We start from the raw sequence: 17,247 nt of genomic DNA on the forward strand, positions 1-17,247 counted from the left end.
TGTGATTCAAACGCATTTTTTAAATATTCAAAACTGACTTTTTAAAAGAGAAAGCAAATACAACTTAAAAGGGCCTAAGAATTTCAAAATGCAAAGATGCATTTCAGTAAAAGGAACAATCTTGACAATCTGTTTCTAATAGAAATTTGAAAATCATTATGAAGCGATATGCCGTTGAGTAAGTTGATATTTGAAATATTTCCATAATAGTCTTTAGAGCTGGAAAAGCAAATTTTCTCTTAATGTGAATAGGAACAAATATGAAGGTTTATATATGACATTTTATTTTATTTTTTTGTAATGTAAAGTACTCTGAACTGTCTTGTAGCTGAAATGTGTGGTGCAAATAAACTTGATACTTTCTGCCCTTTTTCTTTCAGTTGTTACATGAACAATTCACATTTATTGTGTGAATTAAATAAAACAAAATGAAAATCAAAGTGTTGAACAAGGGGCTGGTTGTATTTTTTTTTTTTTACCAGGCTGGGTCACAACAAAAATAAGTTGAAAACACGACATTGGCATTTCATCTAGTTTTATTCATCTTAAATAAATTAAAAAGTACCCAAAATATTAAAGTCGCTGTTAAATGTACCTTAAATTTATGAAACAAAAAAATGTCAGATGACGTTTTAAATCCAAAATTTAAAACTGTTCAATCACGTTTTCTTGCTAATGACAGTTTGTATTTCTACTGAAAAGATTAAGTTTCCTCAAGCAACAGTAACCATTTGGCAAAACTCACATTAATGTTTGATTTATGGTTTTCACCTTAAAGTGTGTTCTTATTGTCTCTGTAGCTTAACATTTACTGCTTTTCTGTATTTGGGTTTTCCGGACATCAGTTACTCAAGATGCTAATCGGAGGAAATGAGTGTCATGATTGTGAAAACTAAAGCTGACATTTGTCGAGAGAAACCGTTAAAGAGGAAACGTTCAACAGACTGAGGGGGGGGGAAAGTTCCTTATTTCTACAACCACATGTTTTTCAAGAGTTGGAATCGAAAAAATAGCATCTTCAGTAGCACAGCTGAGACCGGAGTACAAAACCGTAGATAAATGAGGGCTTCAATCTTGGTACATCTGCTCCCAGAAAACACTGCAGCACTGCGAAGAGCTTTTACTCAGCAAACACTCGATACAGCTGCGGTATGAGACATGTGGGAGGACATGTAAACAAACACAGATATAAACGGTACCACTGTAATGGCTGACAGGAGACAACGTCACAGAATCTCACCACCGGACAGTCATGAAACACAAAACATTCATATTTACATCGAGACGTCAAAACCCTCGGAGGGCGGCTCTACACTCGGCCAGGAGGTTTAGTGTGATAAGTTTGTTCTGTAAGGCTGACAGAACTGAATGTACGGAGGGAAAAACATGACAAAAATACGGTGTTCGTCGACCTGAGTGAAGCTGAAATTAAATAAAATTGCTGTCAAGCCCTGGTGCAGAAAAAAAAATCTTTGTGCCACTATAATTTTAAAGATAGCAATACATTTTTTGAAAGGTCAACCTCTGTTTACAAAACAGCAAATTGTGTGCGAATCAACTGTGCTTCAAAATGTTTAGTGACACAAATATACAAAAAAAATTATATAATCTTTGTTTGGTTTAATTAATGTCTGTAGAAAAAAATTTTTAACAGCACAAAAAAATTGCTGAACAAAAGTAGCAATGTTGATTGACGCCATATTTTGTTTGTTTTTGTAAATGTAGACTGGCTGTTTGACCTTTGATGACCTCTGGAAACACATTAATATCTTCAAAATGATAGCAGCACAAAATGTTCTGCACAAACGTTTGACACCAATTTGAAGAATGTCTGCAGCCAACTTCAATCAGGTTGTTGTTCATAGTACTGGTACAAAAGTAAAACAAACTGCAGTAAAAAGAAAAAAAACAAATGTTGCAAACGCAGGAGAAAAAAAATATAAATAACAGTTAAAATACAACCAATGTGTTGGATAATAAATTCTATTCTCTCCTCAGCTAAAATGCAGCAACAAATGATTGTCGTTACTTAAGCATAAACATTCGTAGTAACTAAATACTATATTTATCCCATTTCTACGGAAGAAAAGTAGGGCAATTTAAAAAAAAAAAAAAAAAAAAAAAATCTGACTTTTTTTCTCAGAATCGCCTAAATGCACCATTAGGCAAATCTAATTATAAAACGCAAATCTACCAAATAATTTTAGGACAGTATTTCCAAGAGTGAAGATTTACAAAACTTATAACAAGGAAGAAAAAGTTATGTGATCATTTTTATATCCTAACAAAATAATTGACTTAATTTATGTGGATTTTGACATAACCTGACCGAATTATAATTCTGAGTTTAAAGTCAGAATTCTGAGGAAAAAAGTCAAAAGAATTCTGAAAATAATTCTCAGACAAAGCCAGAATTCCAAGTTCAAAGTCAGAATTATGAAAGAGTTAAAAGAATTCTGAAAATAATTCTCAGAAAAAAGAATTCAGACATTAAAGTCAGAATTCTACGAAGAAAAAAAGTCAGAATTCTGAGAGAAAAAAATAAAATAAAAACTGAAAAAATGTCAGAAAAAGTCAGAATTAAAAAAAAAGAGAGAAAAAAAAGTCAAAATTCTGAGTTAATAATTAGAATTTTACCTTTTTAGTGGCGGCCCTAATCTTCTCCCGTACATTTCAGACTAAATGATCAACAATATTATTTACCCCCACTCCTGGAAGTAGCACTACTGCGTTTAGTGTGGGTCTCTCTGGATAGCGTTTCCACAGTTTCTCCACTCACTGTTTTTTGGCATGAGTGTCTTCCCGTAAAGAGTCAGCAGACAGCGAGGTCCGGTCTCCGTCCTTTAAGTCGTTAAAAAGTGTGACAGTTCAAACTCTTCTCATGTCGAAAACGCGACGCCTACTGAGGTCAAAGCCTGTGATGGCCGAATTGGTGAGCAGTTCGGTGTAACCAAGCCGGTCGGTGACCCGGCGGGTCGGGCCGTCGTTGGTTAGTCGTCGTCTGCAGACATGAGGAAACCCAGGATGAAGTTGATGGCTTTCTGTCGGTCCTGACCCGACTGCCTGCTGACCATGTTGGGCGGCGGTCGGATGAGGAGGCTGGCGAAGAGAGTAGCTGGAAACACAAAACCGTCCATATTAATGTCTTTTATCGTTACAGTAATCATGTTTATTATTATTTTTCATTTATTCTCAATATATATTCTAGGAGTCCTTATTTGTTCAGTTAAATCTCATTATTTTTCTTATTTATAATTCATATTTTATTACTCTCACACTGCATCCTTTTCATTTATTTAAATTACTGCTTACATGTTTATCAACTTCCACTCATTCACTTTTATTCATTTAGCCTCAATCATTTTTTAAATGAATTTCTTTGATTCTCACAAAATAAAATGTTATTGTTAATTTTGTTTTTAATTAAGTCATTCATTCCTGGCTTTAATTTTTGTTAATTAGATTTTTTTCTGCATTCAGCCTAATTCTCATTTAATTTGCTAATTCCAAATTATTCTTGGTCATCTTGGTTAGTTTGTAGATTTCCATCTATTCTTGTTTTTGTTTTTGTTTTTTTACTTTCATGTTCATTTTCAATTTTTATTCATTTTCATCCACTAATTGTTCTTCAGTTTCCTTTTATAAATTTATTAATCACACAAAACAAACATTACAGACAGACAAAAAGCGGTATCAATTTACTAAATGTCAATTCTATTTATTGTTAATTTCCTTTAATATTCTTATTAACCGATTTATTCTCGGTAGTCTCGCATTTTGGTTCTTTATTTCAGATATTCATTCACGTTTATTCATTTTTTATTAAATTATTTTCAATTATTTGTTTTATTTTCTTAATTTAACTTGTTAATTTATAAATATTCATCTGTTCATTTTCATTTTTGTGTATTGATACATTTGTTCTTTCAGTTCTTTTGTCTGTTCGTTTTTATTTTTGCGTATTGATTCATTTGTTCTTGCTGTTGGTCCGTTTCTTACCGATGAGGTTTGCTGTTAGGTTGTTGTTGTTCGAGTGCTTCAGCAGTTCCTTCAGGAAAGACATCAGGTATCGAAACACGTTCCGATGCGGCCGGGAGAGCTGGGAGACCAGCTGTGAACGTCAGACAGACGTTTACTGCAGCAGATTCATCATCACTTCGCTTTGTGTTGCAGAAACAGAAACCTCTGCCTACCTGCTTGCAGAGGCGGCTGTCGTGGGAGCTGTCAAGGCACCGTTGGTAGAGTTCGTAGCAAACCACTGGCTCTGGCAAGGCCTCCAGGAAGATCAGCAGAGCTTCGGCTACAGAGTGGTTGCAACCAGCTGGACCAAAGTTACGGAGAAACTGGAGTCCAGTGGAGTTTACACAAAGAACAACAGAGTTTAAAATGCGTGTCTGCACACATCTGTTTATTTTCTACCTACACAGTTTCCAAAGGTAAGTGTTTAAAAATATATATATATATATATATATATACATATATATACTTTTTAACTTTAATCAACCTAAAATGTAACATATTTTATAAGCTAATGTGAAGGTAACCTTCATTAACATCTGGAGCATGTTGTAGATGATATTGTTGTTCAGGATAATTCAATATCATCATTGCAGCTTTTAAAAAATAAACCTGATTTTTAATAAAATGATCTCAAGGATACGTAGAGACTCCGGGATGCTGGTGTCCAGGCAGTCAATGATGCTTTGGAGCTCCTCCTGCAGGCCTGGAGTCTGGAATAAATCCTCCTGCAAGCAAAAACATAACGACTCAAACGCCAGATCATCCAATGGCACAAAGTATTAGAGACATGCGAAGAAAGAATACATTACAGGAATAAAGTCAGAATATGGAGAGGAAAAAGCCGTACGACAATAAGTTAAGATAAAATAAACTCATATGAGAATAAATTAGCATGATGAAAAGTCACAAGACGAGAAAGTTGGAATAATACAAGAGGTAGTTTAACAAAAAGTAAATATTATCAGATTAATGTGTAATAAGAGAAAAAAATCAGAATTAAATGAAAATGAAGTCATAATATGAGAATAAAGTGATAATAATACGAGAATAAAGTGATAATATGAGAATGAAGCCATAATGATATGAAAACAAAGTCGTAAAATTTTTAAAATTGTTATGAAGAGAAAAAAGTCAAAATATTACAAGAATAAAGTTGTAATATTTGTGAAATGAAGTAGTAATTTTATATCTCCTACATGAAAAATAATAAACATGATAAATGTTGAGCACCTTGTAAAGTTGCATATGTTTTTTTGCAAATGGGACCAAACAAACTTAATCGAGCTGATCACGTCTTTGTAAATCTACACGTTTTCTCTTATTAAAGCGACTTTTTTCTTGTAATTTTACGACTTTCTTCTGGCAATATTGGGTTTTAATTCTGAAAATATGACTTTATTCTCAGAATTTCAAATAAAAGAATATAATCCTTGTCTGTCCCCAATAATCTGTCATAATCTAGAATCTCTGGATTACAACAAAACTCCATTTATTCGATTAATCAAAGCCTAACTTCATCTAAAATTTAAACTTCTTCATGTCGGTGATCAGACAACAGAAAAAGTAGCTTAAATAAAATAAACAGCATTTTATTTCACTTAAACTGACCTGATGACACTTCATCAAACTTTCCTTTTGTTTAGAGAAACCATAACTTTCTCTTCATTGTGTAAGTCATTTGATAAAGTCAGACCAGCGTGTGTTTTAATCAGAAACTGTCGTTGAATAATCTGGGCGTGTCGTCGAACCTGATCGCAGGACTTGGTGAAGAGGTGGTTGACCAGGATCCAAACCTCTTTGGGGATTTTCAGAGGGACGTCATCAGAACTTCCTCCATCCGCAAACAATAAATTCACCATCGACTTTTCCTGAGAAGCAAATAAATTAACAGTTTCTATCAAGAAAAATGTTATTTTCAGAGAAACATCTCAATAAAAAGCAGCTAATTTGATCATTTGAGGGGGAGACATTTCACAAAGCTGGAAATGTTATTTTTGTTTCTGCAAATGGATCCCAGGTCCAGAAATAGCCATTTTGGCTCATTAAACTAATGAAGCACAGACCAGGAACATCTAAAACTTTAAGATTACTTCTTCGAATTACTTTTAATCTTGTGTTCTCCAAAGCTTTGGGATGAGATGAAACATGAGTCGAACTTTCACTGGAGGCGTTTTAACCGTTTCTCCTCCAGGTCACATGATGTTTAATGACAAAGATAAAACCTCAAACTGAACTACAAAGCTGACAGAGCTGCTGCTCATGTTTGATAACACTGAACACCAAAGCCGACAGGAAGTTAATATGTATCTAGTTTTATGACAGAATATTCAAAGTTGACCTATTATGCGCCCTTGAACAGGTTGGGATAGGTTAAACAAAACGTGTTCATTACAGTTTTTGCACAAAAGCAAAGATTTAATGAAGCGTTTTAGGGTTCCTGTCACTTTAAATCCTAATAATATGCTCCTGGCCACGCCAACAAACTCAACATTTTACACTCGCATGTGGAAACGGATGCAAACAGATGTGCAATCATACAACTGAACATCTTTGAAAAGCACAAGTGGAGCCTCCTGCACAACCAAAAAGAATGCAGCAAGTGGTTCATCAATGTTAAGTCAACAACAAAACATTCGTCTTTTCCAGCAGCCATTGTACAGCGGTAACAACAGCTCACCAGACAAAATCACAATAATTCATGTAACTAACAGAATTGGGCAAAAGAAATTGTATTTCAATGAAAACAAATTTTTTTTTTGGTTAAAACATGTTTGTTTTTCATTCAGTGGGTAGAGACACTTCATAAAAAAGTTACTAAAGTAAAAGTACTCCAAGTAATTTTTTTCAGAAAAGTTACTGAGGTAAATTTAACTAGTTACAGCTGAACTAGGATTTCGATAACGTGGCGTAAAGGGAATAACTGACTCGTATCTGGGCCGATGCCGCCTTCCGGTATCAGATTATTGGTTTCTGTTAATTATTTACCTTTTCTGTACTGCTGTCCTCTCCCTGAGCAAGAAGCCAGCCCACAACCACAGCAAAGAAACGAGCAAGACGAGGAGAGAAAACACACAAAGTGAGACGTGTAAAAGCAGAAAACCCCCCAAAATTCAAACGCTCTTACTTAAATGTTTTAATATCATCAATCAATCTGACTGTTGAAATGGAAATTCAGGAGTTTATCCCAAAGTTTAACCAGATAAGGTGGAAAATATACAGGAAGAGATGATGAGACAAGAAAGAACAAAGTCAAAGTTTCCTGGATTTTTTTTTCCTTTTAGGAAATCCTGTTAAATGTTTCTGCTACTTCCCTGTTCGCAAACAGAAATACACAAGTCGAGACATTTTATGTTGCTAAATATAAACCGACTGGTGACTGATTTTAGCCTGAGGGACCAAATGAGCCCTCACACGTTCACACTCTGCAAAAACAAAGTATTACCAAGGAGTTTTGGTCCAGCAGTGCAGACATGTCGGTACGCTTTGAAACAAAACTACAAGCAACTTTTCAGCAAAACACCAGAGCTTAAGTCAGTAAATACATTAATGGAAACAGTACCAGTTCCTTTGGCAGATTATTTCACTTACTTGTAATTTATTTTTGTCTTATTTCAACATATTTGCACTATTAGACCAAAAAACTTTTTTTTGACTTACAATTTCTACTGCAAATATCTTAGTACACATGAAAGTAAACAAAACTTAAGTGTCCAAACTTTTTACACCGAGGGATAAAATTCCCCAATTAAAAACAAAAAAATATTACTGATTCCTTTGTCGTCTACCTTCACAACAATAAATAAAACATGTAATATTTTACATTTCCCTTAATGTTTACAATTACTTGGTTTAAGTTAATGATTCTTTAATATTGATAAAAAGTACTTGTTCTAATGGCAGATTATTTCACTTATAGCATCCGTCATTAGATCAAGAACGTTTCATCAATATTAAAAATAATTATTTAAAAACAAGCTCCTGTTTCTTGCTGAAAAGTTACTTGTCAGTTTTGTCTCATCTCAAATGAACTCAAGATATTTTCACTAGAAACTACTTGCCCGAATTTGTTGCCTTTGGAGGTCAAGTTCTGGTCACAACATTGTGATTATAAATGAGCACAACCCAAAATAAATTAAACGCAGTAGCTTCTAGAGCAGCTGCTGCGTTTCCCTCACCAGGTCGATGAGGTTGGCGACCTCTCTGACCGGCTTCCTGATGCGGCACAGAGTCTCCAGTGAGGTGCCGAAGCAGCTGGACAGGTAGTTCCCAGAGATGGTGATGAAGTAGTCTTTGCCGCGGTCCAAATGGAGCACCAGGATATCATAAATAGAGTCCTGTCCAGAGTTTAGCAGGGTAACTGAGTCTTTACTTACATAAACCTCCAGGTAGATTTCCAGGGTCTCACCTGCTCAGAGAACACAGAAGAAGTCCAAAAGAAAACGTTTATTTCTTAGGAAACGAGGAGTTATCCATTATATTAATGTGGTTTTTGGTTTTGCTGCTAATGCTGATGAACATTTAATGCATGAACTGTGGCTTAGTAAAGAGTTTGTGAAATTTTATCACGGTAAAATTCAAGGGAAGTTTTCAACTTTTTGCAGATAAAAACAATAAAAATGAACTAAGTCAGTTCATGACTGTATATAACTTATTACCGTTATTAATAAAGTCTAGTTATAGTATTCTACCTTCTACAGCAGGGGCAAAATAAACTAAAATATACCATAATTTAATGTTTTATACACCTGATTTATCCAAGAACAAAGCACAAACAAAAACAATTCCCAATTTCAATAATATTGTTTAACATATAAAAGATAAGGCAACCTTTATTTTAATTACACATAGATAAGTCAACTAGAAATGAGGAATAATAAATATTCATTACACTGAATCAATCAAAACAAATCATGTTAAGGTAAATAACCTTCCTGCTGAAACATAAAAGAAAATTACAAAAAAACAATTTGGAAAATGTTTTCTGGCATTTAGCAAATAGAAATAATTTTTGTAAATCAAACCTACATAAAACAAGAAAAGTTTAGGCTGATTTAACTTCAAATGGAGAGAAATAAATATCTACATGTGTCTTTTTATTAGGTGTATGGAAACTCTGGACTTTTACAATATCAACCACTTTTCATATATTGAAAACATTTTCAAGGATTTGAAGCTTCTGTAAAAACAGATTAAAAGAAAAGGAAAAAAATAAATCTTACTTGGCTCTAAGAATCCGTCGCTGGGTTCGGCTCGCAGCCACGGCTTGCAATAGTTTGGGTCGTTTGGTTTGGGGATGAAGGCAAAGTGACATGGCACCTGGCCGTCGTTTTTGATCAGGAAGCGCTCCTTCTGCAGCTGCCTGAACTTAACGTCCTTAAACGTAAACTGCAAAACGACGAGGAGAAATCCAGCAAAAAGCTCATTAACCCCACAAATTTACACGTTTATTTGTAAATATGTGAGTTTATTTTAAAAAGGTTGAGCTTTATTACATCTATCCTGCTGAGAGACACAGAAGGAAGGCAGTCGTTCTCCATTCGGTCCATGGCGCGAACGATGTCTTCAAACACTCTTTTCTGGCGCTGCTCATCCACGACTTTCACCTGTTGCACAAACAAACATCCACATGAATCCAAATTAAACAAATTTACATGTTTGGTACATGATTCATTAAAGCTGCAAAGAAATAATGTTCATAACCGACTTTTAAGACAAGTTATATCTAAACAGAGAGGAAGAGAGCTAGCATTAGCCTAGCATCTTAGCAAAGATCCTCAGCAGCGTGAGATGCACGCCTCGTGAAGACATTTTGGAGCTTTATAAGCCAAAACAGGTGATCCTTTTAAAATAAATGATAAATAGAATCATGTTTTAGAGAAATTTGAAATAAAAAGTTTTTAAAACTCTCAACATTACTGCAGACACTGTTGAAATTTTTGTTTATATCTGAAATGTTTTTATTTTCTACAAAAGATTTTTCTTTTACTTCCACCTTGGCTACAATTTAATAAAAAAACAGTTACTAATAACTGGCAATACTTCAAATCTCAAAACATTTAAACTATTTTCTATACAACTACAGAAAATGTTGACTTTATATAACGACTTTTTTGGGGGTGAAATGTGTTTATTTTATCAAAAATATGGATTTTTTAAAGAAAAAAGCACAGGTAAAACAGAATTTTGAAAAAATAAAGTAATTTTTATAAAGCTCTAAAGTCAGGCAGCTTACTGTATGTAAAGAATGCGATACAATAAAGTACTTTTCTATTCTACTCCATTTGTTTTGATATCCAAGTTTTACCTGTCTTGTTTTGATCTTAAAGTTTGTTGCCACACTTCATATCCAGTTTACTTTTTTTATTATTATTTTTAAGTCTTGTGTGGGAAAAAAACAACACATTTTGTTTTTAATGGCATAAAAGAACTAAGTTAGAGAGCTGCTTATATTCTGCAGTAAAAATCAGAGACGCTTCTGATGAAAGAAAAACTGTGGGTATAAAGTGTCGTTTCTTCTGCTTGGAAGCTATTTTGAAGTTATTTTCTCATCTTGTTCTGGACCTTTAAGCCTGATATTTGACACTCCTCAACGTCTTACCCCGATTTTGAAGAGCGAGCTGACCGGCTTGTGGTCGCTGGTTTTCATCTCCATGTGGCTTCGGTATTTGAGCTGCTGGACGTTGCTGCCGCGCCACAGAATCCTATCGCACCAGGCGGGGATTCGGCACTTCCCGCTGCAGGAAGCAGATAAAGTTTGAGAGGAAAATATGAGTGAAAAATACAGAAAGTCCTGGAGGAAAGAACTGCTGACGCTGCGTCAGGGCAGGAAAACGCTTCAGCTGCTGAACCGTGAGGCAAATTTATAGAAATTAAATCAGGAGGAAAAGAGAAAACTTAAGTTTAATCTGCCATCAGATTCAAATTTACAAACATCCAACTAATAATGCACGTTCGCTTTTATTCCTACTTTTTCTTCACATACAGTTTGAGCAGAAACGATTAATCATGATTAAGTGATTATTGAAACAATGGCTGACTAATTTAGTAATCGATTAATCGTTAACTGGAGAACACAAGCTCAAAAACGGTTAATTTCAGAACTTAATTAGTTGTAGCTGAATTACTCACAGCAGTAACTAAGCTAAAAATGAACAAAAATGTAGACATTTTGCATTTAAGACAAACCAAAAAACCTTAACTGTAGGTTCATTAAAATTCTGTAAAAATAAATTTAAAAATCTCCTCCTAATAAACATCATCTACTATTCAGTTATGAACTGGTTAATCAAAAAATAGCCAATAATGTATTGATTAAATCAAGAAGAAAGGACTAAAGGTTTTACATGTTAGAAATATTTTTAGTATTTTATTGCATTTTACAAAATAAAATCTTTATCTTATTATTTATAAGAGGAACTGAATAGTTTATTTTCATTTTTAATATATTTCTAATATCGTTTTAAAAAACTACAGATAAATTACCAGAACGTGTCAGATTTTGTTTAATGTATTAATCGTCAGATTAATCGATAGATTAAGTTAAAATAATCGTTAGTTGCTTCTGTCAACAGTAAACATTCTGTATTAGTTTTTATTCTTACTTTTTCTGCACATACAGTACAGACCAAAAGTTTGGACACCTACTCATTCAATGAGTTCCCTTTATTTTCATGACTATTGACATTGTAGATTCACACTGAAGGCATCAAAACTATGAATTAACACATGTGGAATCATGTACTAAACAAAAAAGTGTAAAACAACTGAAAATAAGCCTTATATTCTAGTTTCTTCAAAGTAGCCACCTTTTGCTGTGATTTTGCACACACTCTGCATTCTCTTGATGAGTTTTGAGAGGTCGTCACCTGAAATGGTTTTCACTTCACAGCTGTGCCCCGTCAGGTTAATAAGTGGGATTTCTTGCCTTATAAATGGGGATGGGACCATCAGTTGTGTTGTGCAGAAGTCAGGTGGACACACAGCTGATAGTCCTACTGAATAGTGTTAGAATTTGTATTATGGCAAGACAAAAGCAGCTAAGTAAAGAAAAACGAGTGGCCATCATTACTTTAAGAAATGAAGGTCAGTCAGTCCGAAAAATTGGGAAAACTTTGAAAGTGTCCCCAAGTGCAGTCGCAAAAACCATCAAGCGCTACAAAGAAACTGGCTCACATGAGGACCGCCCCAGGAAAGGAAGACCAGGAGTCACCTCTGCTGGGGAGGATAAGTCTATCCGAGTCACAAGCCTCAGAAATCGCAGGTTAACAGCAGCTCAGATTAGAGACCAGGTCAATGTTCTAGCAGCAGACACATCTCTGCAACAACTGTTAAGAGGAGACTGTGTGAATCAGGCCTTCATGGTAGAATAGCTGCTAGGAAACCACTGCTAAGGACAGGCAACAAGCAGAAGAGACTTGTTTGAGCTTAGAACACAAGGAATGGACATTAGACCAGTGGAAATCTGTGCTTTGGTCTGATGAATCCAACTTTGTGATCTTTGGTTCCAACCACCGTGTCTTTGTGCGACGCAGAAAAGGTGAACGGATGGACTCTACATGCCTGGTTCCCACTGTGAAGCATGGAGGAGGAGGTGTGATGGTGTGGGGGTGCTTTGCTGGTGACACTGTTGGGGATTTATTCAAAATTGAAGGCATGGCCAGCATGGCCACCACAGCATCTTGCAGCGGCATGCTATTCCATCTGGTTTGCGTTTAGTTGGACCATCATTTATTTTTCAACAGGACAATGACCCCAAACACACCTCCAGGCTGTGTAAGGGCTATTTGACCAAGAAGGAGAGTGATGGGGTGCTGCGCCAGATGATCTGGCCTCCACAGTCACCGGACCTGAACCCAATTGAGATGGTTTGGGGTGAGCTGGACCGCAGAATGAAGGCAAAAGGGCCAACAAGTGCTAAGCATCTCTGGGAACTCCTTCAAGACTGTTGGAAGACCATTTCAGGTGACTACCTCTTGAAGCTCATCAAGAGAATGCCAAGAGTGTGCGAAGCAGTAATCAAAGCAAAAGGTGGCTACTTTGAAGAACCTAGAATATAAGGCGTATTTTCAGTTGTTTCACTTTTTTGTTTAGTACATATTTCCACATGTGTTAATTCATAGTTTTGATGCCTTCAGTGTGAATCTAAAATTTTCATAGTCATGAAAATGAAGAAAACTCTTTGAATGAAAAGGTGTCCAAACTTTTGGTCTGTACTGTAACTTTGCAAAGATTGTAAAGTTATATATTAAACAGCATTCATAGTGATGAATTTAATAATTGAAAGAAATTTTCCATCTGTCAAAAGTTTTAAATTAAATTTGAATAATTATCTAATACGTTTTGTTGTAGCTTGATCAGCCCCGACTGATCTGCAAGCACAACATGCATCAAGTGCTCAGACACAAATGAAGGCAATAAAAATATATTTGTAATGCTGGTTTTATTTCTGCAAACAGAAATTGGGAAGCAGAAAGAAAGTCTGATCAAACAAGACACACCTGGAGTCCCATCGATCCGTTTTGGTGTCGTACTTGTATGTGGGAACGAAGTTGATATCTCCCTCTATGAAGTCGACGAAGGCTCTTTTGGTTTGCCTCTGAATGTTCAGCTGCACATGGAAACAGCTTTATTTCATTTGGGAAACTAAACTCTTCTTTCTTAGCCAAACTCAAAGGAATAAAACCTGCAAAAATCTGACAATCCTGCAAATTTACATCAACCTACTTCATATAACTACTGTGAAACTGTTTGCTACAAGGTGCTGTTGAGCTCATTCTGTTTAGAAACTCAGTCCACAAACAAAAGAGGCATAAAACCTTTGGCTTGCATAATCTACCAGACATATGAGTAGGGATGTTTATTGTATTAATGCTGCCCGAGTTCAGTACCTGGTCGTACTCCTGCAGCTTCTTTAGCGCGTTCTCAGTAATGAGATGTTTGACTTCTGCTGCGTCGTACAGGAAGAGGCGGTAGTTCAGGTCCCCAAGCCAGATCACCACACTGGAACAAAGCCAACAGTTTTCAGACACGCATGGTCAACTCAACGGTAAATATGACCTGGCTGCTATGCTTACAGGGGACCCATTATGCAAAATTCACATTTTTCGTGTTTTTATTTTTCCATCTGGTTGCTTCTAAAAACACCAGCGTTTAAAAAAAATCCACCTATTTATCTTTTGACAGTAAATTAATTATTTCTGTTGTGTGGAAAATGCTTCAAAAACCTCCAGAATGTTAATAAACATTCATTGGGCATGGAGCAGTTACCTAGCAACCTCAGCGCCGTTACCTAGCAACCTAAACTGAACTCCAGGATATTTGGCTTTACCTCTGTATGCACTGTGCAATGGCTGCTGGAAAAGAAATTATTTTATTGTTGACTTTAGATCCAGAAACCACTTGCTGCATTCTTATTGGTTGTACAAGAGACTCCATTTCTGCTTTTCAAATTTGTATAATTGGAAATCTGTTTGCAGCTATTTTCACATGAGTGTAAACGCTGAGTTGGGGAGTGTTGCCAAGCAGCAGTTTATTTGGATTTAAAGTGACGAGAGGATATAAAAGGAGCTCCAAGTAGGCAGGACTGAGCAGACTAAAATCTCATCATCTAAGAATGATTTTGTGCAAAAAATGTAACAAACATGTTTTGTATCGCCCATAGAAATGTCCTAACCTGCTCAGGGAAGCATAATGCTGCGTTCACACCAAATGCGTTATGAGCGTCAGGTTTACATTCACAGTCTATGTGAAGGCGCGTCGTGGGCGATGTGAAGCATTTCGCTCGTCCGACGCTGGACTTGAAAAATCTGATCCTTCGCCGCTCGACGCGGAGCGTCAACCAGGACGTGCATTTTCTGACATGATCTCAAGAGAAAAAAAACCCTAAGTAGGATAAATTGTCTGTTTGCTCTCGAACTATAATCTAAGACCAATCAAGTTATGACTGCAGACACAGACACAGAAAGGACTTTGCCTGGAAGAGGATCAGCGAAGAAGTTGGAATGTCGGGAAGGTATAACTTTTACCATTTGAAAATATTTCCCTGCATTTGAGCTATCCAAATCCATCCAGCAAAAACGCTGAATCACGTTAAATAAACTTTGCATATATTTAGATGAAATATGCAGGTGGAAGAGTTTCGCTAAAGAGTCTCCTCTCAACGCTGCCTGGAGCGATGCTGACCCGCCTGAGGCGCGTCTAAAGCAAAACTTCAAGCGTCTGACTTCAAAGTTCACAGGCGTTGAACATGAAGCGTCGTTTCTGACGTGTGAAACGCGTTCGATGTGAACGCAGCATAACAGGTCACCTTTAGGTAAAACGATGCTGTAAAGTCAGAACGGAAACAAAACGAGGACGTGTTGGCGGGACTCACTCGTGTTTGACGATGTTCAGCGGCGGGTAGTCCAGGAGGTGAAAGGTCATTCGGGCACAGATGTCTCTGTAGTCCTGATTGCGGCGCTCAAAGTCTTCGACGTGAGCCGCCAGGTGGCAGTTGACGATGCAGAAGCTGGTGTTGTGGAAAACAAACCTGATAGCGACGCCTCCTTTGTTCCCCTAAAACATCAAATAAAAGGCCTTCAGGCTGATGAAGGAAATCACAACAGTTCCAAAACCTCAGTACGTATTTTGTCTGTTATAAGGCAGAAGATTCAGTGTAAACAAACCATTTTTCCCATGATTCCCGTCCCGACATGCTCTGCAGCCAATTCCTTGATGTGCTTCTTGTGTTTCTTCTTGACAAAGACCACAAGCATCATCCCAACAAGTCGGATCACCCGGATCTGCAGAAATCGTTTTTAAAACAATTATACAAATTTCTCAGAATGAGCTAAGATTTTTAACTCCATTTTTGTTTACTTACAAGGTTCCAACATATTTCCACATTTCAAAATTCCAGGTTTAATTTCAAAGGATTTTCTGTCAGCTCAACCATTTTTAAAGAAAAAACACACTTAATGTAAATCTATAGCACAGATTGTTCACAGGAAATGAACCTCACTTCGATAAAATTAAAAAAGTTAATTTTCTGTTCTTAAAGCAGGGGTGTCCAAAGTGTGGTTCAGGGGCCATATGTGGTTCTTCAACTGATTTCTTTGTGGCCACCAAGTCCAGTTCAAGAGTCATGTTTATTTCTTAAGGTTTTTATTTTTAATCAGCATAAAATTATTAGTGATTAAATTAATTTTTTATCTTCCTGAGCAGAGAAATCATAGCATTAACTCTTCATCTTTGATAATTAACCCTTTCCTCACCCTTTTGTAGTCGCCTTTTCTGTTCAGGCTCCTCTCCACAGCTTCGACCCAGACCTGCTCTTTGGACGAGTCCAGGTAGAAAAACGCCTCAGTGCTCAGGTCCAACTCCTGAAAACTACAATCAAATTATTAATATTTCAGTTATTAGCATTTCCTAATCGGGTTTATAATCGTGTTGCTTGATGGCTGGAGTTGAATCGTCATTGCTTACTGACCCAACGGCGTAAATGTCAGGAGGGTCGGGGTCGCAGCAGAGCCAGGGCTCCAGGCTGCTGTCTGGGGACTGGCCGTTCACGTTCCACGTTCCGATGAAGAAACTAAAACAAAACAAGTTTCTTTGGTAAATGGAAAATTTAACATTTTCTGCTTTTTTAAATTAAAACAGAATTAGCACAGTTAGCAGCGTGTACATGAGGTTGATTGGCAGCTCTAAGACCTGCCTCCTGGCTCTGATTGGTTGTTTTTGGTCGGGAGCTGTGCATTTAGTCAAGCGTATCGATCTTTTCACAGATTATGTTGGAGCCTATTAAGTATTAGATTAGCTTATTATTTGCTAAATGATTAATGTTATTGATACAAAGTTATGCTAATGGCAGATCTATTATTTATTTATTCATTAATTGATTAGGCCCTCCTCCTCGTCAGGTCAGCCTCCAGCTGGGATTACCAAGCAAAAGCAGCTGCTGTGGTTGGTCTGACTGATTTGAACGGAAGGACTAAAAAAGTTTTTCTGTCATAAAATTTATGTTTGAATTTTTGTATGACGTCAATTCAGCGAATAAGAAAACTTTTTGAAAGCAGAAAACTCTCCATGAGTGCTTTTTGTTTTGAGAGCGTTGAGAACCTCCTCCTGAGAAACTACTCCGGCTTTCATGTCTTTTGAAGATAATTATAATGCAAGAGTAGCCATTACGGATTACCTGGCTCACATACACACACCGTCACAACATGGTGACAGTTTTAACAAATCTGTAAA

General features: G+C 36.4%; 1 protein-coding gene across 2 annotated transcripts in view; it reads right to left on the minus strand.

Moving 5' to 3' along the window:
- Positions 1–454: 454 nt before the first annotated feature.
- ocrl (OCRL inositol polyphosphate-5-phosphatase) overlaps positions 455–17,247 on the minus strand; it is a 31,613-nt gene continuing 14,820 nt past the window's right edge. The window contains exons 9-24 of one of the 2 annotated variants that reach the window (XM_015029150.1): positions 16,487–16,588; positions 16,272–16,386; positions 15,684–15,800; positions 15,392–15,573; positions 13,908–14,019; positions 13,518–13,627; positions 10,619–10,754; positions 9,513–9,623; positions 9,240–9,405; positions 8,196–8,425; positions 7,006–7,029; positions 5,769–5,888; positions 4,661–4,745; positions 4,194–4,321; positions 4,000–4,111; positions 455–3,115 (exon numbers count right to left, since the gene is read on the minus strand). In XM_015029150.1, coding sequence (XP_014884636.1) covers positions 2,991–3,115; positions 4,000–4,111; positions 4,194–4,321; positions 4,661–4,745; positions 5,769–5,888; positions 7,006–7,029; positions 8,196–8,425; positions 9,240–9,405; positions 9,513–9,623; positions 10,619–10,754; positions 13,518–13,627; positions 13,908–14,019; positions 15,392–15,573; positions 15,684–15,800; positions 16,272–16,386; positions 16,487–16,588 — 1,975 coding nt within the window. In that variant the 3' untranslated portion in view covers positions 455–2,990. The remainder of the gene's footprint in view (positions 3,116–3,999; positions 4,112–4,193; positions 4,322–4,660; positions 4,746–5,768; positions 5,889–7,005; positions 7,030–8,195; positions 8,426–9,239; positions 9,406–9,512; positions 9,624–10,618; positions 10,755–13,517; positions 13,628–13,907; positions 14,020–15,391; positions 15,574–15,683; positions 15,801–16,271; positions 16,387–16,486; positions 16,589–17,247) is intronic. The other variant, XM_015029151.1, reaches the window with a different exon arrangement.

The sequence above is a fragment of the Poecilia latipinna genome, unplaced genomic scaffold (genome assembly GCF_001443285.1).
Source record: "Poecilia latipinna isolate Pla-1442-1.1 unplaced genomic scaffold, P_latipinna-1.0 Scaffold145, whole genome shotgun sequence".
Classification (NCBI taxonomy): domain Eukaryota; kingdom Metazoa; phylum Chordata; class Actinopteri; order Cyprinodontiformes; family Poeciliidae; genus Poecilia; species Poecilia latipinna.